Genomic DNA, 24703 nt, shown 5'->3' on the forward strand with positions numbered 1-24703 from the left:
CTACATTTCTAATAACAATACTTACTTTAACACAATTTTTTGATTGTGAGCACATCATGTTATGGATCTCATTGTTGGTAGAGCGTAGAGCGGATGATGCTCGGTGGACAGTTGTGTCGACAGCTTTCAACACTGATGTATTTGACTGGTGTGATATGGCTAACGGATCCGTTTATCTAGCTTTGATAGAATTTGATACGGTATAAATGCGTTGAGATTACATTACCTAAGTAATAATAAATTCTAATATAATGTTATTTAATGATTAATTATTTCTAACTTTTTGTGTAGATTTACATACCAATCAATATACCAATTGCTCACTGGTTTTTCAATGTTTTGGATTTGAAGACATTCAAAATGATTATATACGATAGTCACTGGAAGAGCGGCTACTTTTCAGAAGAAGATGAATGGTATATAGGTATGAGAGTCTGCATCCACTGACTGTTGGTGGGTATCAACTATTGGGAACTGTACCAACCTATGCAATCTCACTTGAGAGTTTCAATATTACCCTCGAAAAGACCCCATACGTACCAAAACATTTTGACAGTAGAGGGGATTGTGGGTTGTTTTTCTGTTGGTTCTTGGAGATGTTAAACATCGGGAAATCATATTTTATAAAAGGGTAAAAGCGGTCCATGGGCAATGTCATATCGTAAACGACTGGCGGAAATTTTTTGGGATACAAGGATTGTAACATCCATAAAATTCATGAAAAATTTAAACTTTTAAAAATAATCCACAAATCATCATTGTTTACAATATAGTTTTCAAAAAATATTTAACATCAGAGTTTTCCCAAAATCATAAATCAAAACACGAGGATGTGCACAATCACGCCTTCGCCTTCCTGCGATCATCTGAGTACCTGAAACATAACCCAAAACTATAAGCCCAAAGCTTAGTGAGTTCCCCCAAAGTACCAACACACAAACAAATAATACATATACAATTACAACATACTATGGGTCCAATCAACCATCGGGTTGGAATACCCCAGACCCCTCAACCATCGGGTTGGAATGCCGACATACTATGGGTCCAATCAACCATCGGGTTGGAATATTATGGGTCCAATCATCCTCGGGATGGAATACCATTGGGCCCTCAACCATCAGGTTGGTATGCCCTGGCCTGTTGGCTTACGCACAAAGCAATGAAGCCTCATCCACTGACCACACGTGTGCACATATAACAAATAATCATATAACAGTCTACAGCCAGTCAAACATATCTATAGATCACTAAGCATAGCATCATCTTATGTACCAGGATACCGATCTAACAGATCAATACAATACAATAGCATACATAATAGGATATCAATCCAATGGGCTGGCATTAATGCCTTCGACCTGCAAGTACAAATAAGAGAAATCACCTCACAAACTGAACAAAACTGATAAGGCCCGACTCCGAATCTTAGCTCTCTAAATGATACCTATTTCAACCAAATGATCCGTTCAATTAAAATTCCAAAATACCCTCAAGGTCAAACTTTGTCAAAGTTAAAGTCAACTGGCTAACCCCACTAAGTCAACCGAGTGAACTCAACAAGGGTGACCCATGCGAGTACGCGGGGCGTACTCCAGAGGTACGCTTAGTGTACTCCAATCCTCGCATTGACCACTATCAGGGTAGTTGACCGAGTATGCGGGGCGTATCCTCTCAACCCCCAAACTCCATTAAGTGCTTAATGGCTTAATCACTCAAGCCCATACTTCAGATCTATGGTCCAAATGAACCTTAGAGTCATAAAGTTTCCAACTTTATGACTTTACAAGTCCACAAAGTGCTTAACACAAGTTCTTAATCCATTAAGACCTTCTACAAGATCTATGAAACAATTCTAGCAATTAGGATCTCATTTTTATGTCTTATGACCCTTCCTAGGTTCTGGAAGGACAACTTAAAATGACAATAACAATCCATGTACAAGATGGGACCTTTGGCACAAGAAAAGCAACATAAAACACCCAAAATGGGATCTAACAGCCAAGACATCAAGGTATAGACTTTATACCTTATGGAGCTTCTCAAGAAGGCAAAGATCCTAGATTCACAAGCTTGCTTCCACTTCAAGGCTCCTTAATGCAACTTCTTCCTCCTTCAACACACCAAGAACACACTTTTGAGCTCAAAACACACATTAAAAGGGATAGGGTTGTTTGGCGTTCCAACGGTTCCTCCTGTATCCCCGGATACCATATTTATTTGATGATTTTTGTGCTTTTGGTTTGTTTTTCGTCACACAACGGATGGCGCCAAATGATGTGACCTCATTCCCTTCTCTATGTTATCCGAGTCGAACGACTCCGGTGAACCTACAGGGTCACAATAAGAAAATAGGCCGCCAACCGTTCTTTGGGAGGAGCTCCCGCGAAAACTCTCTTACGGTCAAGTCAGTGGGTATTCTTTAAGGTTGAGTGAAGAGTAAACTGAGAGAGGATCACCTACTTCCCAATGCATCGGGGATGCTGATTGGTGGATCGTGCTCTTGAATCTGTCAGAGTTAACGATTAGTTGCGGCAATATTGCTCTGAGCATCTGCCTAGTCTCCAACCCTTTGTATTTGTCCTGGAGCGAAATGTGACCCATGCGGAGCCGAGCCTTTCTTCAGGAACGCCCTACTCTGAAGGGCGCTAGCGGGCGCTGGATGCCATTGGGTTTAACTGGTCGGGCACGCTACGCCTTGGAGCGTTCTCTGTCGTGTCCGGACGCGACTCTTCCATGCTCACTAGGGCACATCATCACACTGCAACTACCAGGTACTTTACCTTGCCTTGGATGTTTGGGAACGACCCCACAATGTCTATTCCCCACTGATAGAAAGGCCACGAGCTAGAAATACTCGTCAAGGGCGTTGGAGGTTCCCTTGGATTGGAGAGTAAGCCTGACACTCTACCACACTTCCGTGTCACTTCCAACGCATCCTGGTGTATGGTTGGCTAGTAGATGCCCATTTGAAGTATTTTCCTGTCAGGGCCCTAGCTCCTTTGTGTGCACCTGCCGAGCCGACATACGTCTCTTGAAGCGTCTCCTTGCCTTTGGCTTCCTCCACACATTTTAACCATGGTGACATGAATCCTTTCTGATACAATACCTCGTCCATGATTGCGTACATTGGTGCTTCGATCTGTACTATTCTAGCTTCTTCATGACCTTCTGGCAGGATGCCATGCTGCAGGTATTCGACTATCGGTATCATCCATGTGTGTCTGGCCGGTGCTAGAGCGTGCACTCGTCATTCATCTATACTTCTCTCCTTAAGCACTTCCACAAGGACCTTCTTGGATAAGTGATCGAAGCATGTTGACGCTAATTTGCTGAGGGCGTGTGCTCTTTTGTTTTCTCCTCTTGGGATCTGTCTGATGGTACTTTCACGTACTTCTCCATTCATTTCTCTTTCGCTTCAAATTCTCCGTTGATCTGGTTAGCGGCCACTCTTGAATCTGTTAAGGCTACTATCGCTTATGCGCCCATTTGCTTTGCTAATTATAAGCCAGTTAGCAAGGCCTCGTACTCGGATTTGTTGTTAGAAGTGTGGAAGTCAAAGCGGAGGTCATAAGTGATCTCTTCCCCCTTCGAGCTTGTCAAGATCAGGCCTGACCTCGATCCTTATTTATTGGATGCTCTGTCAGTATACAAGGTCCATTTCTGGTAATCCATGAGTTGGTTTGTCCTTAATGAGCCTTTTTTCTGAGTTGCGGTCCCCCCCCCCCCCACACACACACCTAGAATTTAAGTAGAAAGTCTGCTAGGGCTTGACCTTTAATGCTGGTACGTGGGCGGTAGTTGATGTCATGTTGCCCATTTCGCTAATCGTCCGGATATCTCTAGCTTGAGCAGTATTTGTTTGATTGGACAATTTGTTAGCACCTCTATCTGATGTGCTTGGAAGTAGCGTCTCAAGCACTGTGCTGCATGGATGAGTGCTAGCACTAGCTTTTCGAGAATAAGATAATTGATTTCGGGGGGCTGTAGCACTCGGCTAACAAAAATAAACTAGTACTTGCCTGCCTTCCCTTTCTACGACCAGGACCGAGGAGATGGCTTCGTCCGAGGCTGAGAGGTATACCTGCATTGTTTCGCCTGGGACGGGATTGGCTAACATGGGTAACCTTTGTAGGGTCTCTTTGATCTGCTGGAGTGCTACTTCTATTGCCGCTGTCCATTGGAAGTTGTTCTTTTTAATGCAACATTTGAGGGTGTGGAAGAGCGGAAGGGCCTTTTTTGTTGATTTAGAGATGAAGCGGCTTAACGCGATCAGCTTACCGTTTAGTCCTTGGGTATATCGCAAGGTGTTCGGGGATGGTACCTCCATGAATTCATTAACTTTGGTTGGGCTCGGTTGGATTCCCTTCTTGGTAATGTAATACCCTAGGAATTGGCCTTCCTCAACACCGAAAGTACACTTTACTGGATTTAGCTTCATCCTAACTTTCTCCAGTGTTTTAAATGTTTCCTCTACATCATCCAAGAGCTTCTTGTCGTCAGGGATCTTTATGACCATGTCGTCGACGTAAACTTCGATATTTCTTCTAATCTCTTTGACAAAAATGGAGTCGATTAGTCATTGATAGGTTGCCCCTGTGTTTTTCTGACCGAACGATATTTTGGTGTAGCAGAAAGCCCCATGGTCTATGTAGAAAGCTATTTTCTCCTCGTCTTCTCCGCTCATCAAGATCTGATGGTACCCCTTGCATGCGTCTAGGAAGCACTTTAACTTGAAGCCTTGCAAAGACTCGACTTTTTGGTCGATTTTTGGTAGAGGGTAGCAGTCTTTGGAGCATGCCTTGTTCAGATCAGAGTAATCGATGCACATGCGTCATGAGCCATCATGTTTCCTTACCATGACAGGGTTGGCAATCCAAGTTGGGAAAATTGTTTCTCGTAGTATCCCTGCCTTGATTGGTTTAGCAACTTTGGGATTGATTGCCATGTTCTTGTCTCCCCCCTGAACTTTTTTTCTGCTTGGTTTCTTTGGTACCTGGTTTGATCATGAGCTTATGTTCTATAACGTTCCTATCTACCCCTACCATGTCCGTAAGATTCCAAGCAAATACATGCTTGTATTTTTTTCATGAGGTTGATCAGCTCCGTCTCGTGGCTAACGGGAGATTCCTACCTACGCTGATCGATTGGTCTGAATATTCCTTATTTTATAATTTCCTTGTCACTTGCTGGCTCTATGCATAAATTCTTGTTCTCTTGCATTATTTCTTTCTGTTGCATGATCTCGTAACATTGTAACTCCCTTGGTGGTGCTGCAAGGACTGTTCCTGGCCCTTCTATGGTGCTGAATTTTATAATCCCATGAATTGTTGATGGGACTACCCCAAACCTGAGCAGGGTCGTCTGTCTGAGGATGATATTATGCTCTTTCGGGTGCCTTATCACGACGAAGTCTATCAGGGTTGTCTTCTTCTTTACTCTGTCATTGATGGTCAATGTGAAAGGCAAATGAATTGTGCCTAAGGGCCAATGGTTGTGCCCTGTGAAACCTGTTAGTCTCCCCACTGTAGGCTTGAGGTTCTCCTTCCATCTGTCGGGGAGAAGGTGGAAATAGTGCTCGTAAATAATGTCTGTCAAGCTACCCGTATCAATGTATACTCGATGGATCATTACATCCTTGATGGGCCCTTAGATTATGAGTGGGTCGTCACCCCACCAACCCTTTGGACGGGGGTCTTCTGTTGAAAACGTCAATCCTTGCATGGATCTGGCGAGACTGTCTACATCATCATGTTCCTCTTGACTTCCACGCTTGGAGTGTATCATCAGGATTTCGTGAGGTTAGTCACGCTCTCTAGCTGCCTCTTTGGCGTTCTCAGTGTCAAACTTAGCGCTAAGGCTTTGTGTCACCTCGATGAGATTCCCCTTCAACTGTTTTTATTCCATTTCCCTTTTTAACATTGAGTAGTTGATGGTGTCATGAGTTTTAATTTTGTGGTACTCATAGAATCACCCTTTTCCTCCTTTCACCGGTTGTTTGTTGGAGATTGGTATCATGAGATTCCCTTTAGGATGTCTTAATGGACTCAAATCTAAAGCTTGACGTAAATATTCCAAGCATTAAGAGCTTAATGGTCATTTGTGCATGTCTGACTTGTACGCAACGTGTAGCAGCTTGTACGCAACGCGTACTGACTAAGGCGCTAATATGCTAAGCGTATTGGAGTGGTACGCTGGGTGTACGCACCCTAGTGGGTTTTGGGTTTCGTGTAGGCTTATAAGCCCTTTGGGCCTTAATCAGTTTTGGGCCTGGTCATATTTTGGGGTTAGTGGCCCGATTATCTGTTTTGGGCCATGGTTGTTTTAGTTGAGCCTTATTGGGCCATGTGGCCCATTAATAGCTTTGGACATGGACTTTAGGCCCATTAGCAAAGGAAAGACTCTTGGGCCATTATGGAAGGATTTGGGCTTAGGTAATTGGGCTCTTAAATTAGATTGTATTAATCCTAATTTTGAGTTAATGGCATTATTGTTCAGCACGGGTGGTTTTGGACTGTTAGGCGAGCAGCTTTCGAGTCCAGAAGATAGAGGTGAGTCTCCTCACCATACTAATGGGTCGAAAGCACCAAGGCTGGCCTATTTTCTGATATGTGGTACACTAGTTGATGTAGTAATATATAGTATACTAGTTGTTATATGGTATGTGGTATGTTAGTTGTTTTGTGATATTTGCATGAAAGACCTCAGGGGGTTCCCGAGGCACTTGGGTGTAAGACCTTGGAGGGTTTCCATGGCATCCTAAGTAAAGACCTCGGGGGGTTCCCGAGGCACTAAGGTGTAAAACCTTGGAGGGTATACATGGCATCCTTAGTCAAGACCTCAGGGAGTTCCCGAGGCATTTGGCTAATACCATATGGGGGTTCCCAAGGCACCCGAAGTAAGACCCTGGAGGGTTTCCAGGGAATCCTTATATGTTTGTACGCATGTGTAACGCCCGTGTATCAGGGCTAGTCAGTTTAGAGACGATAAACATCAAAAATGACTTTTTGATGGAAGATTATTTAGAAGGATTAATCTTAACTAAGTTATAGTATATGTTACAAGTATTCCGTACATATAAAGAACGTCGAAATCCGAGTTATAACGAAGAAGTTATGACCTGTCGAAGTTTCGCGACAGAACCGGCACAACACAGCGCGACGTAAATAGTGAATTTACATTAGAGCGATATTTATCCAAAAAAATCTAAATGAGAGATTGAAGATCTCATCGATAGTAGTGCAACGACGGAAAGACGGACGAAAACGGACGTCAGACGAAGGAGTTATGAGTTTATAACGGAGTTTTTCTATCCCGGTCTACTAAAAATAATATATAAGTAATATAATTATAATATATTAAAAATAAACTCAAAATTAGCCAATGGAGTCTAAACGAGAGTTGTAGAGCATAATCTCACCTTTGCGTTGATATAAAGAACATCGAAAACGGAGTTCGTATGCGAAAGTTATGAATTTCTGAAGTTCGAGGCGCAAACCCCAAAGTTGTGTCAGAGACCATGACGTGGCAGCAGTGGCCACGACGTGGCAGGACTTCTGACGCATTCTGGAGCCTGACAGAGCAAGTGGACGATGACTCATGCAGTGACGACCAAGCCCACGACGTGGAAAAAGGTGCCACGATGTGGCAAGGGCCAATTTAGCCCTATAAATAGATTTGAAGGGCCAACCGTTTAGGGTTGCTATTTTCTCTTCTCTCTCTCCCGTTTTACCTCGATTTACGTGCAAGAAATATCCCGAAGCCCCGGTATCAACCCCAAGACCCGAAGCCCCGAAGATCCCAAGAAGAAAAGAGTTTCCGAGCCGAAGCTCTGCCTGCGAGAAGCCCGATGTGTGAAGATCTTCTAGTTTCACCGAAGAATACTACTCTTAGAGCTGTAGTGCTGTCTGATCATCTTCTGATCAAGTGAGTGTATACTCCCTTTCATAAACATGATTTTAATACAAGTATTGTTTGAATGTATTAAGTATATTTTTTGTGTGAGTGTGTGGTTACTTTTTTCTAACACATAAATATGAAGTATTTGTTATGAAATATGTGCTATGTGTTTATATATTGTTGTCTATTTGAGACGGGCATGGAATTGATGTCTTATACATGTGTTAAATGATTTAAACTGTGTAAGTATTTATGTCTATGAAAATATTGGGTAGAACATGGGTAGATAGGATAGTTGGTGCCTATGGAGTTAGCGTCTATCGTATAAATCTTGGTGACTATGGAGTTAGCGCCTATCATATAAATCTTGGTGACTATGGAGTTAGCGCCTATCGTATGAATCTTGGTGACTATGGAGTTAGCGCCTATCGTATAAATCATGGTGACTATGGAGTTAGCGCCTATCGTATGAATCTTGGTGACTATGGAGTTAGCGCCTATCGTATAAATCATGGTGACTATGGAGTTAGCGCCTATCGTATGAATCTTGGTGACTATGGAGTTAGCGCCTATCGTATAAATCTTGGTGACTATGGAGTTAGCGCCTATTGTATAAACCTTGGTGACTATGGAATTAACGCCTATTGAGTAAACCCTGGCAACGATGTGACTTCGTGCCTATACCTTAGGTTAATCCTTAGGAATAAAGGATAGATGATTCTTAGGGTAGATCCTTAAGATAAATGGAGGTAATGGGGATGGGTAATTGGGTTGATTGTTTGATGATTGAATATATATATATATATATATATATATATATATATATATATATATATATATATATATATGATATAATATTGTGGGTTGAAAACCCTATATACTCACTAGGCTCCCAAGCCTGACCCACTCAGTTTAATTGTATCACAGGTATCGATACGAAACTGCTTTGCACTGAGAGATTAAAGGAGATGTAAGTCACTAAAGTAAATGAATGTATGTTCTGTTTATGCTTATGTGTGTGTATCAGAACATGACATCCCGAGGTTTTATTATTTAATGAATATACATTCTCTTTGAGAAACGTTTTGATATGTTTTTATCAAATCTTGTTTTGGGAACAAATTCCGCAACCGTTTTCTTTAAACGATTACTCTGATTTTAAAATAAAGCATAAACAAACCGGTATTTTCTGGCCGTGAAATTGGGGATGTCACAGCATGTCTTATGTACCTTATATGATTGATATGGATTTTATGATTATGTGGGGTATGCTCTGGGGACTCACTAAGCATTAGCTTACAGTTTGTTGGTTGTTTCAAGTACTTCATGATCTAAGGGCAAGGGCTCGGCGTGATGGCGCAACATGCATTCTCTGGCGTTTTGTTTGGGGATACTCTGATTTTATGAATAATTTATCTGATTTTATGGATTTTGAAAACAATTGTGATTGGAATTTTATAGTTTATGGAAATGAATTTCTTAATTAAAAATGAAAAAAATTATTGAGATTTTGGGTTGTTACAAGTGGGGTCTGGAAAACCACCAGTTGTGTGCTTGTTATCTGGTCTGGCGGTTGTTGCTGGAAGAAACTCGGTGTGGCGTTAACGTCTTCCATTGTTGGTAGCGTCGTACTGCTTGATATCACCGTTAGTTGGGATGCTTGTATCGAAGTGCTTTGTGTTTACATGGCGGCGGAGGAAGTTTGTCCTCCGTCGACCGGTTGTTGTGGCCCGGTAGCTGGTGCAATAGTTATCGTCGAGCCGCCTTCTTGTGACGTTTCACTTTCGATTATTGTGAGAATCGGGGTGGTTGTTTGTTCCAGTGACATCATAGGCCTGATAGGGCTGGTTAGCGTTCCACCGGTACCCCTGGTATCGTCGGACGCCATTTTTCACAGATGAAGGGTGTGCTTTTGATTTGTTTTTCGTCACACTACAGATGACGCCAAATGATGTGACCTGGTTCCAATCCTGTGATGTTATGTAATGTCTATGACTCCAATGAACCTGCGAGGTCACAACGAGAGAGGATCGTCAGCCGTTTTCCGGGAGGGGCTCCCGAGAAAACGCTCCGACGGTCAAGTCAGTGGATAGACTTGGAGTTGTATTGTGGGTAAATTGAGAGAGAATCACTTACTTCCCAAGGCACATGGAGTAGCCTTTTATACTAGACCCTTCTGCTAGTCCGTACGGGACAAAGGCGTCAAACCCGACAAGATCGGGGACGCTGATTGGTGGATCGTGCTCCCTAATCTTTAAGAGCCAACGATTGGTTCAAGCGGTAATGCTCTGAGCATCTACATTGTCGCCTGAGACCGTTATATTTTCAACAGAGTGGAAGACGCCCCTGGGGGGGGGGGGGGGGGCGAGCCTTTCTTCGCGAGTGCCATGCTCTTAGAGGCGCTAGGTTCCGTCGGGCTTGGCCTACTAGGCGCGACATGCCCTGGGGCATTCTCTGGCGCAACCGGGTGTGGCTTCTTTGTGCGCGTTAGGGCACCTCCTCATTGTCCGTTTCAGCCATTGCAAACTTGGAAACTTGCGATTTTAGTCAAGTTACAAAAGATATTTAGGGTAAAAGTAAACCAAGAATGACTTTGCTAGACCCCAAGGTGTTGCTCTTGTGGCCAACCATCACTTTATTCATATCCTAAGACCCAAAGGTGCACCTTTTATTTTTCTATGTCATATAAGTTTTTCATTTACTCACATTTCACTCACCAAAAGTTAGAAAATTATCGTTTTCACTATCTTTCATTTATTTATTATTTTTTAAAATATATTTTATATAAATATTATACTCGTTTTGTAGGTAATTAAAAATCATAATTTTAATATATTTTTTATAATTTTTTAGTATATATATAATTTAATAAATATTTAAAAACTACAAAAAAAAACCCTTTAAGTTGTTGTCCAATCAAGAGATGAAAGAGAACATGAAAAGGATATCACTTACATCTGAACCGCATATCCTAAACGGTAAACCACACCCAGGATGTAATATTCCTGGTTGCAGTTCCTGCTTCCTTTCACCCACCCCACAAGTATACCATCCAACCTAAAGTTAGGCCTCTCATGAGTCATGAGTGAGGTTTTATTATAGTCTAAACCACTCTCGACTCTAGAAAGGCATGGTTCAAATGTCCTCTCATCAACTTCAATAGCAAAAAGCATTTGTGCTAGTATAAAACTTTTGTACAAAGTCAAAACAATTATTTTACCATCTCAAGTTATGATTATGACAAACAATATGCTATCGTTACTAGAAAGTTTGATGATCTTTGTTTTAGCTTAATTTGGTGAAAAGAAGCTTCAAAAAAATTTAAACAAAAAATCTAAGACTTTTAGCTTGATTTTGTGAAGCATGTTAATTTCCAACTATAAAAAAAAAGGTGTAGATCAAAGCCCATGATAGTACCAAGATGCAGTTAGATTAACGTGGCGCGTATAATTTTAAAGTGATTGTGTTTTATAAACTTTTAGGTTAATTTGAAATTTTAGTAATTTTAAAGTGATTGTGTTTTATAAACTTTTAAAAAAGTGATTGTGTTTTATAAACTTTTAATCAATCTTTGGTGATTTCAAGTAGGGATGAGAATTTGGCCCGAAAACCCGAACCGAACCGAATTAGACCCGAATAAGCAATTCGATTCGGTTTTCGGGTATCTATATAAGGCTTATTCGGTTTTCGGGTTATTCGGTTCGGGTTACCCGAATAAGGGCTTATTCGATCCAAAAGGACCGAACCGAATATGAAAAGTCACATTTTTTTTCCTAACATGATTGCGTATTCGATCTTCTTTTCTATCGATGGTTATCAAACAAAACCCACGTAATACACTAAAAAATTAACGCAATCGAATTCGATCATCCGTATTACACCAAATCGACGAGTCGACGACATTACTCTTTGATCGATTGAGGTTTTCTCATCCTTGCGACATTACTCTTTGATCGACAGTTGCGTCTACTGCCCTTGCAACTTACGATAACCTGGACTCATTGATCGATCATCACCGGTTCAAAGTTCAAACTTCAAAGTCCATTCACGATAAGAAAAAAAAGTCAGCCCTTGCGTCTGGAAAAAATAATCGTCTCATCATCGTTGTTTTCTAGTTTCTACTATGATCAAACTTCATTCAAGTCATACAAAATACAATATTTATAATCACAATGTAAATGTTATTTGTAAATGTTATTCGGTTTATTCGGGTTATTTGGTTCCTTAATCATCTTCTACATGTTATTTGGGTTATTCGGGTCAGAACCGAACCGAACCGAATAATACCCGAATCGAACCGAACCCGTATTGCTTATTTGGTTCGGTTTTCGGTTCATACAATTACCCTTATTCGGTTTTTGGTTTATTCGGGTTCGGGTCGGTTCCGACCCAAATAACATCCCTAATTTCAAGTGTTCTAATGGTTTATAATATACTATAAAAACATTAAAACCGATTCAAATTAAAAAAATAATTACTCAAATTGGGATACCATAAATCAGAATGTCATTTTTTACTTTTCTTTTTTCTATTCACTCTTTAATTTCTCACATTATTTTATTGATTGTGATTAACGTCTTGAGAAGACAACAACAAATGTTTTCTTTCATCAATAAGGTCAACACACGAGATGCATATTCATTTCTAGATCAATGTATGCATCTTCATTATAATCAATCTTATTGGCCTCAAGAACCTGTCAAATAATCGATGAGATTCATTAAGGTTGACTTAGATAGATTAATAAAAAAGTCAATAAATATTTTTTTATCACATATCAATATAAATAAATAATTGAAATAAATATATAGTCAAATTGAACAGTTTTTATGAATTTGGCATAAATAAAACCATAGTTGTTGAAGAGAGAATTTAATTAAAGTTTCAAAGATAGTGGGGGTGAAATGCCAAACCCACAAAAGTAAAAGTCATTTTTGTAACTTTTCTTTCAAACTCGAAGAATCATAATGTTGCACACGCCTAGTTAACGACGACGCCCCTCTTCATCTACGATCGGTTTTGATATCCAAAATTAACCAAAAAATCTGTAAATTTTGACTCAGTTCCGTTGAATTTTCGACTCTCATCGAATTCTTGAGGTAATTGGATGTGTTAATCTCTACTTTACTTTAACTAATTTCAGTCACTTGATTACTGTCTATGTTTGTATTAGGGTTTACTAAAACCTAAGATCATCAGTGATCCAGCTGATTTACATTTTTATTATTGATCCTCATTGAATCGAGTTGCTTTCCTAATCCTTTTCGTTTAGGGTTTGCTGAAATACATGATCGTTAGGACCTTGCGAGAAATCGAGCTGCGTGTGTAGCTGCTTTTGGGAGTTGGGAAGATGGTGTTGGTATTGGCAATTGGGGATTTACATATTCCACATAGAGCACCTGATCTACCTGCCAAGTTCAAATCTATGCTTGTTCCTGGCAAGATTCAACACATCATTTGCACCGGTAATCTATGTATCAAAGTAAGTCAATAATTCGCTTATACACTACTTTTCTACAAACAATTAATGGTTTATCAAGATGTGATTGTTTTCCCGAGTATATTAGTTTAGTTTAAGGAATCATCCAAATGTGATTTGTTCTTTGACCAATGTACATTTCTTTCTGGTTTATGTCTCCATGGACGAACAGGAAGTTCATGATTATTTGAAAAGCCTATGCCCAAGTTTACACATCACTCGAGGTGAATATGATGAAGATGCTCGTTACCCAGAGACCAAAACACTCACCATTGGCCAATTCAAGCTTGGATTATGTCATGGTCATCAGGTTAGTCATTACACATTAACTCATTATGTTAATATGATTTAGATGGGTAAGTAGTTAATGAGGTGTGATTATACATACTCTGAAATGAAATTAGGTTGTTCCATGGGGGGATTTGGATTCATTAGCCATGCTTCAAAGACAATTAGATGTGGACATTTTGGTTAGTGGTCATACTCATCAGTTCAAGGCTTATAAACATGAGGCTGGTGTGGTTATTAACCCTGGTTCAGCCACTGGTGCATACAGCAGCATCACTTATGATGTGAACCCAAGTTTTGTTCTTATGGACATTGATGGCTTACGTGTTGTTGTTTATGTTTATGAACTCATCGATGGAGAAGTGAAGGTTGACAAGATTGATTTCAAGAAAACATCCACAGCTACTATATGATAATAATAATAATAATAATAATAATAATACTAAGATTGTTCATCTTTTGTTCCTTTTGATATGCTAACTTTATTAGGCTCTTTCTTGTCTTTTAAGGTTTTCAAACCTTGTTTTTCCTTTTGGTGTATGTGATCTATTTCTTGTTTGTTTTGTCATGTAAGGAAATTTATTGGCCTTTTTTCATATCTTTTTACTGTTTTTATTGATATGGTTTCGTTTTTATGTTTTGCTTAAGTGATTACTTATAAATGTTTAAATTTGTAAATTTGTATGCAGATTATGATGTTCAGTTATGGTATATCCTTCTTTATAATTATTTCTGAAATCAGAGTAAACTACAGAAATGGTCTTTGTGGTATAGTAGAAATTATAATTTTAGTCCAGGTTTGAATTTCGATACATGGGCAATCCTTGTTGTCTATCTAACACCCGAAGAAAGCAAAGTAGACAGTAAAATAATTCATGTGAAATGCTGACTTTACCATTTTTATTGCGTTATATTTTATTAATATATAATAAAATAAAGGTAAATTTGTCATTTCACATGGCTTTAACATTTGATTTCTAACAGTGTTAGATAAAAAAAAAAACTAAACTCTCAACAAAATGAAATGGATTATCCATGTAACAAAATGCAAACTTGGACTAAGATTGTAATTCTTACTATACCACAAGGACAATTCTGTAATTTACTCTTTAAATTATTAGATATGTTGTGATTGAATATGGTGAATTAATCTGAATATATGTTATATAAATATCTTTTATTTAAATAATTCATGAGTTGGCACTTTTTGGCATTATAACATCTATCAATCTTTTTCCACTAAACAATAATTCAAGATTAAATGGTTGTTTTGTATCATTACAGATGATCATCTACACTAAAATGGAACATACTTTCAATTTCTTCCCTATTATTGCAAATATACTTTGGATTTCACTCTTAGGTTGTTAAGTGTTTTATGCCCAATTACTTTTTTCTTCCATTTTTTTTCTACCAGAGTGTGTCATCAATTTCTCAAATATCTTTTAACCAACATTTAATTGGAAAAAAGAAAGAAAGAGAGGGACTAAGTCTATATTGAAAAGTGTAACTCTTAAGAAAGTATTGGATTTGAAAGCATGTCATCTCCTTCGCCAGGCAAAGGTTGTGGTTGTGTGGTAGTCATTCATGCTTTTTCTCTAGTTGAATGAAAGTTTGATTGAATGAGACACAACTTCAATAAAAACATATTAAAGACTATAGTACTAAATCAGAGGTTTTTAATTATAATATCAAATAGTTTAAATCTGACTGTTCTGACCTAGTAAGAAATTACTCCTGAGACCACACGGTGTGTAGCCCACCGCATACCGTGGTAAGATGCGGTATGCGGTAAACACAGCATCAATGACCAAAAAAAAATACGGTAAGGGTTAATTGTGGTATGCTTTTGCTGCATCCTTCACCCCTTTTGACCGTTTGAAAGTAGCTGTTGGTTTTTTTTTTGTTTTTTTTTTACATTTTCCTATAAATAAAACTTAACTTCTCATTTTAAAATCACCAAACAACGCAAAACTTTCTCTAGATTTTTCAAAAAAATTATTTCAAAATGTCTTCTTCTTCTTCTTCATCGAAGGAGTTAGTATTGGTTCAGAAACGTACATGACAAATAGAGCGGAAGTATATGACCTGCTTAGGAACCACAACCTTCGTGTGGATTTGATAGAAAACATATTCAATGCTCGAACGAATCTCGTTGTTGACGATTTTATTGAAGACGACTTGTTTGACGATACAGACACCGAATCAGAATTATTTGAAGGTGATTCGGACGAGGATTTTGATGCCGTGCCGAGCGACGATGATTAAACGTCACATATTATTATACTATGTTTCAATTATGTTTTTTTTTAATTAGTATGTATTTCGTTTAATTAATGAAATATCTTCCTTTTATTATTTTTAATTTATTACATTTTACTCGATTAAAAAAAATAAAAATATGGTAATGTGTGGTACCATATGACACCATCAGTTTTGTGGGGGGTAATAAAATGTGAGTGTTGTATGACACCCAACAACCTACCAAAAAAGAGTTATACTATAGTTTGAGTTTTTTAAGTCAAACTTTTTACTTTCCAAAATCAAATTTGACGTACATGGATGATGGTACAAAGTCAAAGTTTGTATAATAACAACAATGCATACAACTTGTTTAATGAAACTGTTTACATGAATATATGCACAGAGAGAGAAAGTAATTTAAATAAAATTTTAAATAACCCCATGGGCCATGGCTATGAATGTGAATTAAGTAAGGAAGCCCAAGGCCCTTGGCCCTTGACTATTGCTCCTTTTACGTTTACGCTGGTCGCAATCTGTCTCGCGGACATAAAGCAAAGGTACGAGGAAAAAAATAGATCGACCGACCGATGAACACCGGAACATCGAACAGGGGCCGGCTTACCATCGGTGAATCCTGATTGCTAACCTCACGCACCCCTATTTTGTTCTTTTTCTTCTACAAGTTGCGACGTTTCTTCTTCTTCTCCAATCTCGATTTCTCGGACTCTGAATCAGTGAATCTCTCATATCTGATTAACGATTACTATTCTAGGCTCCTCCATTCTCGACTTCTCCTGTTCCCCAATCTCCATAACAGCATTCTGAATTTCTGATAACTCATTCTCGGCGACAGCTAGCCCTTAGCCCCTCACGCACGCTAATTTCCCAATTCAGTTGTCACGATCATCTGGTCTCTGAAGGACAGAAGGAAAGATCGATTATTGTCATCTACTCATCTGATTAGTGATTATCTACCAGACTATCACTGAAGGTAAGATCGATTACACTGCAATGGTATTTTATATTTTCAGTTATACTATGTGAATTTGTGAATTGTGACTTGTTCATTGTTCATTGATTACAAGTTGACAACAGATTACAGAATAATTGTATTCTCAAATCCGTTTTCTCTCTATTTTTAGATTTTATTTTTTCACTGAGATGTGTTTTTTTTTTTCTTCCAGTTTTCCAGATTTGAGCTTTCCAATTTCTATTATCTTGTACACCTCAGTATATCTATCTCCTTTTTAGCATTAAAATTTTGTTTCTTTCAAAGATGTAAATCTAGCATTTAACCAAAATGAGTGTGTAATAATCTCTCATTTTAGCATCATATATATGGTTATGGTCATTCAATCAAAACAACAACATACTTATCTTAACTTCTAATATAATATACTTAACCCAAAAGTAACATAGTTGTAAATCATTAACCAAACACTTGAAATCAATTGTTAATCTGTGCAGTTGATCAGAAGACATGAATTTCCGATGTGTTCAGTGTGGACATCATATTAAAACTCTATACGTGCAATATTCACCAGGAAATATTCGCCTCATGAAATGTGTAAGCTGGATTATATTTTAATTCATAACTCTCTTTTCCTGCTCATTTCAAAGCTAATTTATTTACATATAAAAGATTCGTTATAATTGTGATGACAGCAAAACTGTAAAGCAGTTGCAGACGAGTACATTGAATGTGAGATCATGGTAAAAAAAAAAAAAATTCTATTCTTTCTTGATATTTTTCTCAATTAGTTTGGTCTAAATTGCACTTTGACTTTTTCTAGATTCTTCTAATTGATTTGATTCTACACAAGGCTAAAGCATATAGACATCTGTTCTACAACATGTTTGATCATGAAGCTATCAACTTTGAGGTGCATATGGTTTTCTAATTTCTACACAATGCAATTTCTTGTTTTTGTTTGAAATCCTTATTTATCATTTTTAATACATGATTTGATTTCAGGGGCTGATGTGGAAGTTGAGTTTTGGGTTTCTTCTCTTGGATGTTTGTATCCATTTTTTTAAACTTGGACTACTCTTTTATCATGCAATTTGATGATCATGTATATAGTATTGTTACTCTTAATTTATATATATTCTTATAAGACAGAATCTCCATTTTAAGTACAAATGAAGAGGGATCGGGTTCAGATCCTTCATTGGTCTGGGAATGTGGAAAGGTATATACATCTATATAATATGTTCATGCTTAAATTTCTATATTATATCAAATATTCAAACTAAAAAAAACATTTGCATTGTGATTTATAGATCTTGCTAGATGTCCTTGTTGGAAATCTTTTGTTTATCAGTATATTACTCTTTGGAACAAGATTTTTATTAACTATGTCCACTGAAGTCTCTGGGTAAGTAGATTTTGCCATTTTAGTATTTCTTTTTTCTGTGTTTTATTATATATTCTTTATTCAAATTTAAGATTCATTTAAACTTTTATCTTACACAGATACAAAAACACATGGGTTGCAATCCTTGCCTCAAGCTACTTAAAGTTCTTCCTTATAGCAATGATGGTATGTTTTCTTGACAAATTTATACAAATCACTGATTTTGACTTTGACTTTGACTTTGTTTAGGTGTGGGAGTTTCCTTCTTTAGTGATCATCATAATTGATATATTTGTCATGTCTTCCAACACGTTGGCTTTAAAAGGTAACAAGTGTTGCATTAATTGGTGTTAAAAAAGCTTTTTATGCATCACCTTATTATAAAAAGAAGTAATTTTATGCAAAACTGCAGTGATGAGTGAATCGACAAAGGCTAAATGCTTTGGTGTTTGCTTCTGTGCACATTTTGTCAAGTTTTTGGTGAGTTTAGCACTCAACATTCACCTTCCTGACCTAATCACAAGACTCATCTCACTCTAAAACTGTAACATGCTTTCCATAAGTGATTCTGATATTTATTTTGTTTACTAAGGGGTGTTTTAGACAATTGGTATTTTATGAGGACATGACTTTGTAGAGAAAAATTAATCTAATCTTGGAAGTAGTTTTTGCCTATTGGGAGTTTATCTATCTGTGTTTGTGAGTTTGTTGGTGGTGTTGTTATGGTCTTAAGCTTTACATGACAAAGTAACAATAAACCGAAGGAAAAGACATCCGGAGCTTACTTCACTTTGTCAATGTATCTATCTATCACTCATGAAAATAAACAGAAAATGGAATAATAGCAATCAAAATTATTAGAAAGGGATTTTTAGGAAAACGATGTTTCTATTAATTGGTGAGAAAGTTTAAGCACACAAAATTATTAGTCGAGAATATGGTCAGAAAATTAAAGCGCAACCATCATCATGGTGTTTCTCTTGGTATGAAACGCATAAACATGAAGCTGAACCAAGATCGAATCTTTATGGGTTTTAACTTTTAACCTTTTTATAAATTACATACACTACCAATATATGAGCGCATAATTTTAAGGGAATTATAAGCTACAACAATATTTTTCATTATTTATAATAGTAATTTTATACAAGTATATATTAATACGGGTACCAATAAAAGAACTACGGTGGCAATAAAACAAGTACCCTCATATTTCATTTATCCTTCTTGATCCTGTGTTTTTCCTTGGCAGATTAGGTTAAGCATTTCCAATTTAAATTCCTCATCACATCATTCTCTATTTTCCCATTACGTTTAGGTGTAGATCCGATTTCTATAAATAATTACCCATCGCTTGATATTCCAATTAAAGATCTTTCAAGTTAAATTCTCCCATTTATATCTTCTGTTGTCCATCAAGGCTCAAAATGTTATTCGGTTTATACCTCTAGTTTAAAACAAATCAACTTATTCAAAAGTGTTATCAAACCGCAATAATTAAACTTTATTTTTTGCAATCCAAACACTAAAAAAATGTTTATTACCAATACTAAATGGCAAAAACTAATAAGCATCTTAAATAACAAATCTCAAACACCCCTAACACACTTAGAAAGTTCAAATATATAAAGTATATATTGACAAAACAATTTACATGGTTAAACCATAAGACTTTGCCTTATGAGATCCAGAGTCTATGGTTGTCATGTTAAACAAATCGACTTATAGTCTCAAACAAGCTTCCCATGAATGGTATCGCAAGTTTCATATGATTATCACCTCGTATCATTTTGAGGTAAATGTTGTTGATGATTGTGTATATCATAAGTTAAGTGGGAGTACATACATTTTTTTGGTGTATTGTGTCATTCGTGAGTAACAATATAGGCTAAATGGACTGAACCAGTAAGTTTATTACAAAGAATTTTGAAAAGAATGATCTTGGGGACACCTCTTTTGTATTAGGAATAAAGATAATAAGATAATGCTCGTAAGTTATCTTTTAACAGTTACAAAAGCTACGTCGATAAAGATATGAGTAGATATAACATGAAACATAGTAGATGAGGAGGTAGACAATCGCCGCTAAAGGAGACATATTCAATCTAAAACAATTCCCCACATGGATCTTTAAAAAATTAGATATAAAAGATCTCACATGCTTCAATAATAGGGAGTTATGTATATACTCAAGCATCTATTATCCCAAAATTGCAATTATATAATAATTTATGTATGCAACACTAGAAAGCAGCAAATAAGATATTTTGAATGTACTTGGTTTCTCAGAATCAAGCTTTCTTGGATACCAAGACAACAGACACTCCACATCATACATGTTGGTTAGAGAAGCTATATCATGGAAGTATGATAAACTTCTTCAAACATGGTAGTTGAGTTCATAGCTTGTTTTGAGGTATCAACTTATGAAATATGGTTGTGAAAGTTAGTCTCTAAGTTATGAGTAGTAGATGGCATTGACAAGTCGTTGAAGATTTCGCATGGAGATTTCTTATCGATGATAAGTTTCTAGTTTTTATTTTAACAAGATGGTTCGAGATGGAAAATTTTCTATGGAATATATAGATACGATAAATGCTGGCATACTCATTAATTAAAGGCTTAAGGCATAAGGTGTTTCATGAGCATTATTATAGATAATACATTGGTTTAATTGGATTACCTAATACCTATGCACTATGTATTCTATAGCCATTCGTTTAGTTATGACATTATGCACAATAATTTTTGAAAAAAAAATTGCGAGAACTTTGCTAAAAGCCACAACACCACATGGTTCTTTATGATAATCAAGGTGTGATTCACCTTGCTAAGGATTGTGCATTTCATAAAAGAACAAATCATATCGAAATGCATCAATGGACTAGAAATTAGAAATGCTGTTGAAGATAAATGTCTGTGTTGCTGATAATGGTTCTGATATGTTGACAAAGGCTTTAGCAAGAGAAAAACCAGAGATATGTTCTGAAATGTGAAAGGAAGTTATATATATATATATATATATATATATATATATATATATATATATATATATATATATATATATATATATATATATATATATATATATTCTCAAACAATCCCAGACAGTAAAACACACCTCCAAATCATCTTTTAGTTCATAACTATACATTCAAACATCAACTATAACAATAACAATAACAATAACATTAACACCCCCAAAAACAAACATCAGTTATTCTCTTAATGCCCTCCTAATATAACAATTTAGCACAACACAAAAGTTCGCACAATAAGAACCAACCAACCAACCAACCAAACCATCACATTGTCTCATCTCTTCCACCCCGCCTGCATGACTTTCTCTAAAAAAAAAAAAAAAAAACAAATACCATAAACTAATTAAATCACCAAAACAAATACTCAAATATAATTAATTAATAAATAAAAAGTATTCTCACCATCTCTAGGTGATATCTGTGATTTGCTAGGTTTACTCCCTCCTTTCCCATTCACTACAGGCTTCTGAATACGTGGTGAAGGCAGACTCGGTTTCCCACCGGAGGAGGGTAAAGACTGCCGCCTACCGCCATTCTCAGCCGCCTCTGCCGCCGCTTGTGCTCTAAGCTTGGCCTTTGCTGACTCAGTAGCCGCCATGTAACTGGGTAAGGTAGGTGTGGTCTGTGATACACTCTCATGATTATATTCTTGTTTTGCAGGTAAAGATTTTCTCCTCCTTGTTTTCTGACTTTCCTTCCCATTCACACTCACACCATTATTCTCTTCTTTCCCATTTACCACCTCCACATTTGCAGGTTCTTCATTATTAGCTTCCATGGATGACAATGGCTCCATGGGAATGGGAGGAGGTGGCTGTTCAATTTGTATCACTTCCACATCATCAACCGCTTTATTTTCTATAACCATAACCGCTTCAGGATCTTTAACAACACTTTCCACATATGAACCGTTTGTTTTTGACTTTGTTTCATGAATTGGGGATTGTAGGGGTATTTCTGTCTTTTCAGTCTCGGTTTCTGATTTTTCAGAAGTGGATAAGGATATTTTTCTTAAATTGCGTTTGACTTTTTCAAGTTCATTAATAGATTGTTCTTGAACTGCTTCTGATTGGTGGTTTGAGAATTTTCTCACTGTTCTTCTGGATTTTTCATTTTCAGATGAATTTGATAAATTGTTATCAGGAACTTTCCGGACACTTCTTTTTGGCTTCCCTGTTTCCGTTTCTTCACTTTGCAATTTAGTCTGCTTTCTTTTAGGTTTTGATTCGGTTGACTTTTTCGGTTGTGGCAGTGGGTCCCAAAAGTGGGATTTTGACCATCTTTCAAGCCAGTTTTTGACTGAATTTGGTTCACTTGGTTCATACTGGAAGCTTAATGGCATTGTAGTGTTCGATGAAGCAACAAGCTAAAAAAATTAAAAGTCAAAACAAAGACAAATATTTGAAAAAAGTCATTTTACTCCTGAATTATAAGATAATGTATATATATATTTGAGTATACCTTAGTGGCAAACACATTTGTTGACAGTTTTTCTTGTTTGATGGATGTTTGAAGCAACTCGGATGGTTTCTTATTCTGATGAAAGAAAAATGAGAAAAGAAATTAAGAATAGGAAGACAAAATTGTAGATAGAAATAATAAAGGATAAAGATAATTTTACCAGAAATTCTCTTGAAGGGTGTTTTTGAAGGGGTTGACCAAGTCTGACTTTTCGACCACGAGCCAATGCTTGGAACTCAACAATTGCACGCATACATTTCAAAGTAGCAACAGCTTGTCTTCTAACTAAATGACCACGAACTAGGGCTTGAAGCCTTATGATACCCTTGAGTGCCCAAAATGCCCTTCGAGCCTTCACATATTGTTAATTCATATCTCAATGTAGGTATGAATGTATGATAGTAATGAGACAAGATGTGTAGCAGAAATATCTCAAGAATATTACCAAATAGCCCCTGAAAGCAGCTTGTGCCTTTGTGGCAGCTTGTTCTAGTTTGATCAACTCCTCACCAGTTATAGCAGTTAAGTCCATATGACTTGTTAGATTTTCAGGTGTATCAGTTATTAAGTTAGCACTTGAGCTCTTTTCAAGTTCTGTATGATCACTTGAATCAATTACAGGGCGCACTGGACTTGAGATGATCATTGAATCACCACCAAAATTGTTTGATGGTGTTTTACCAGTGATGGATACTTTTATTTCTGAAGTAGCATCCTGCAAGAATTAGATGACATCAGGATCAAATAATAAGAGACAAGTGATGAATTAAAAATAACATTTTTCTTACTTTTGAGAGATTAGATTTAGACGACTTTTTCCCAAAAAACACAGTCTTGATCCACTTTCCAGGAGACTTCCCCATTGTTGACTAATGGAAATGTTACAGCTCTAAATTCTCTGCATTATCCCGAAAACAAATTCTCAATGAAGCTTCAGGAAATGAAACATAAAACACAACCAAAACTGTGAAATGTGAATAACATCATTCCTACATACATTGACTTGAAATTTGAATTTAATCATCCCAAAGGGCCACTGTTTGAATCCAATTTCATTAGTGTTTGAAATAACACAATATCGTCACGTCAACAAGATGAAATTTAACTAGTTGCTTCTCCTATACATATCACACTGCCGAAAAAGAAAAAAGAAAAAAAAAATCTACGCATTTCCAGTTACAATCGGTCAATTAGATCTAGCAAAAAGAGCAACTAAACAAGTCTGAGCTATGAAAAAGAAAACAGGCTTAAAAGGTTACTCAATTTTCATTCAATGGTAAGGTAACATGCAGACCAAGTTCACCAATTTAGACACAGACGGTAAAAACCAATCGCGAAGAACATAAACGACAGAACCATCAATCAACTACAAATTCAAGAAATGTCAACCAATTCCGAGATCTGAATCAAAACCATAAGTTAATCAGCAAAAGAAGTACAGTACGAGCTAGGGTTTGAAAAGAAGGTTGTTCAGATCTGGAAATGCACCTGAAAAGCAATCGAGTTGGAACCCTAGGTTGCCACTCCTGCAAAGCAACTGTAACAGAAGGAGAGAAAGAGATCGAGTAATCAGAATTGAATAACTTTGAAGGAGATTGAAATGTAGAGGGTACCTTCAATTGGATGTCATGCGGTTGAGGAACATGGACCCATCTGCTTTTTCCATCACTTTCTCTCACTATAGAGTAGTGGGTATAATGTTGTATTTGTATATCTATAATCTTTATTCAGCTTCACTCTCAGAGTCACAGTCTTTTTTACTAAAGGTGACACGAATAAACCGGACCGGGTTTTATTTTAATACTATCTTATCCTTTTTCTTTTTCTTTTTTTCACTTTTACTACTTCTATTTTAGGGTTGGATGTGGTTAAAACAAATGTGACCTTTTATTACATTTTTAATTGATTTGCATGTCATTGTGTCAACTTTTATA

At 37.1% G+C, this 24703-nt stretch overlaps 3 protein-coding genes across 6 annotated transcripts; 2 read left to right on the top strand and 1 right to left on the bottom strand.

Annotated features, from left to right (window-relative positions):
- The first annotated feature begins 12840 nt into the window (after nt 1-12840).
- Nucleotides 12841-14301, top strand: LOC111921596 (vacuolar protein sorting-associated protein 29). The gene is made up of 4 exons (XM_023917181.3): nt 12841-12998; nt 13172-13381; nt 13551-13688; nt 13783-14301. Exons 2-4 carry the CDS (start codon nt 13250-13252, stop codon nt 14077-14079), a joined length of 567 nt encoding a protein of 188 aa, XP_023772949.1. The 5' UTR covers nt 12841-12998; nt 13172-13249; the 3' UTR covers nt 14080-14301.
- A 2121-nt stretch (nt 14302-16422) lies between these two features.
- On the top strand, nt 16423-18953 carry LOC111921595 (protein ARV 2). Its single transcript, XM_023917180.3, has 10 exons — nt 16423-16901; nt 17378-17477; nt 17576-17623; nt 17704-17793; nt 17886-17931; nt 18029-18102; nt 18194-18288; nt 18387-18453; nt 18517-18592; nt 18680-18953. The coding sequence occupies exons 2-10, from the start codon at nt 17391-17393 to the stop codon at nt 18805-18807; spliced, it is 711 nt and encodes a 236-aa protein (XP_023772948.1). The 5' UTR covers nt 16423-16901; nt 17378-17390; the 3' UTR covers nt 18808-18953.
- A 2432-nt stretch (nt 18954-21385) lies between these two features.
- On the bottom strand, nt 21386-24491 carry LOC111921594 (protein IQ-DOMAIN 31). 4 transcript variants are annotated; one of them, XM_052768540.1, is made up of 9 exons: nt 24383-24472; nt 24258-24306; nt 23767-24170; nt 23558-23667; nt 23215-23484; nt 22930-23121; nt 22770-22844; nt 21711-22674; nt 21386-21614 (listed from the first exon to the last, which is right to left on the bottom strand). In XM_052768540.1, the coding sequence occupies exons 4-9, from the start codon at nt 23630-23632 to the stop codon at nt 21583-21585; spliced, it is 1608 nt and encodes a 535-aa protein (XP_052624500.1). In that variant the 5' UTR covers nt 23633-23667; nt 23767-24170; nt 24258-24306; nt 24383-24472; the 3' UTR covers nt 21386-21582. The 4 variants fall into 4 exon arrangements, with proteins under 4 accessions (XP_052624500.1, XP_042755248.1, XP_023772944.1 ...); XM_042899314.2 differs by having other exon boundaries at nt 23767-24135; nt 24383-24464; XM_023917176.3 differs by lacking the exon at nt 23767-24170 and having other exon boundaries at nt 24383-24491.
- Nucleotides 24492-24703: the final 212 nt, after the last annotated feature.

Source organism: Lactuca sativa, chromosome 2 (genome assembly GCF_002870075.4).
Source record: "Lactuca sativa cultivar Salinas chromosome 2, Lsat_Salinas_v11, whole genome shotgun sequence".
Classification (NCBI taxonomy): domain Eukaryota; kingdom Viridiplantae; phylum Streptophyta; class Magnoliopsida; order Asterales; family Asteraceae; genus Lactuca; species Lactuca sativa.

Excerpts from the sequence above, each read along its gene's own strand:
- LOC111921595 (XM_023917180.3), top strand. The coding sequence starts at position 17,391 with ATGAATTTCCGATGTGTTCAGTGTGGACATCATATTAAAACTCTATAC. Across the intron at positions 17,478-17,575 it reads ATATTCGCCTCATGAAATGT|CAAAACTGTAAAGCAGTTGC; the intron begins GTAAGCTGGATT and ends TTGTGATGACAG. Across the intron at positions 18,103-18,193 it reads TGGTCTGGGAATGTGGAAAG|ATCTTGCTAGATGTCCTTGT; the intron begins GTATATACATCT and ends TGTGATTTATAG.
- LOC111921596 (XM_023917181.3), top strand. The coding sequence starts at position 13,250 with ATGGTGTTGGTATTGGCAATTGGGGATTTACATATTCCACATAGAGCA. Across the intron at positions 13,382-13,550 it reads CCGGTAATCTATGTATCAAA|GAAGTTCATGATTATTTGAA; the intron begins GTAAGTCAATAA and ends ATGGACGAACAG. Across the intron at positions 13,689-13,782 it reads GATTATGTCATGGTCATCAG|GTTGTTCCATGGGGGGATTT; the intron begins GTTAGTCATTAC and ends AAATGAAATTAG.
- LOC111921594 (XM_023917176.3), bottom strand. The coding sequence starts at position 23,632 with ATGGGGAAGTCTCCTGGAAAGTGGATCAAGACTGTGTTTTTTGGGAAA. Across the intron at positions 23,122-23,214 it reads CTGCTTTCAGGGGCTATTTG|GCTCGAAGGGCATTTTGGGC; the intron begins GTAATATTCTTG and ends CAATATGTGAAG. Across the intron at positions 22,845-22,929 it reads ACCCTTCAAGAGAATTTCTG|AATAAGAAACCATCCGAGTT; the intron begins GTAAAATTATCT and ends TTCTTTCATCAG.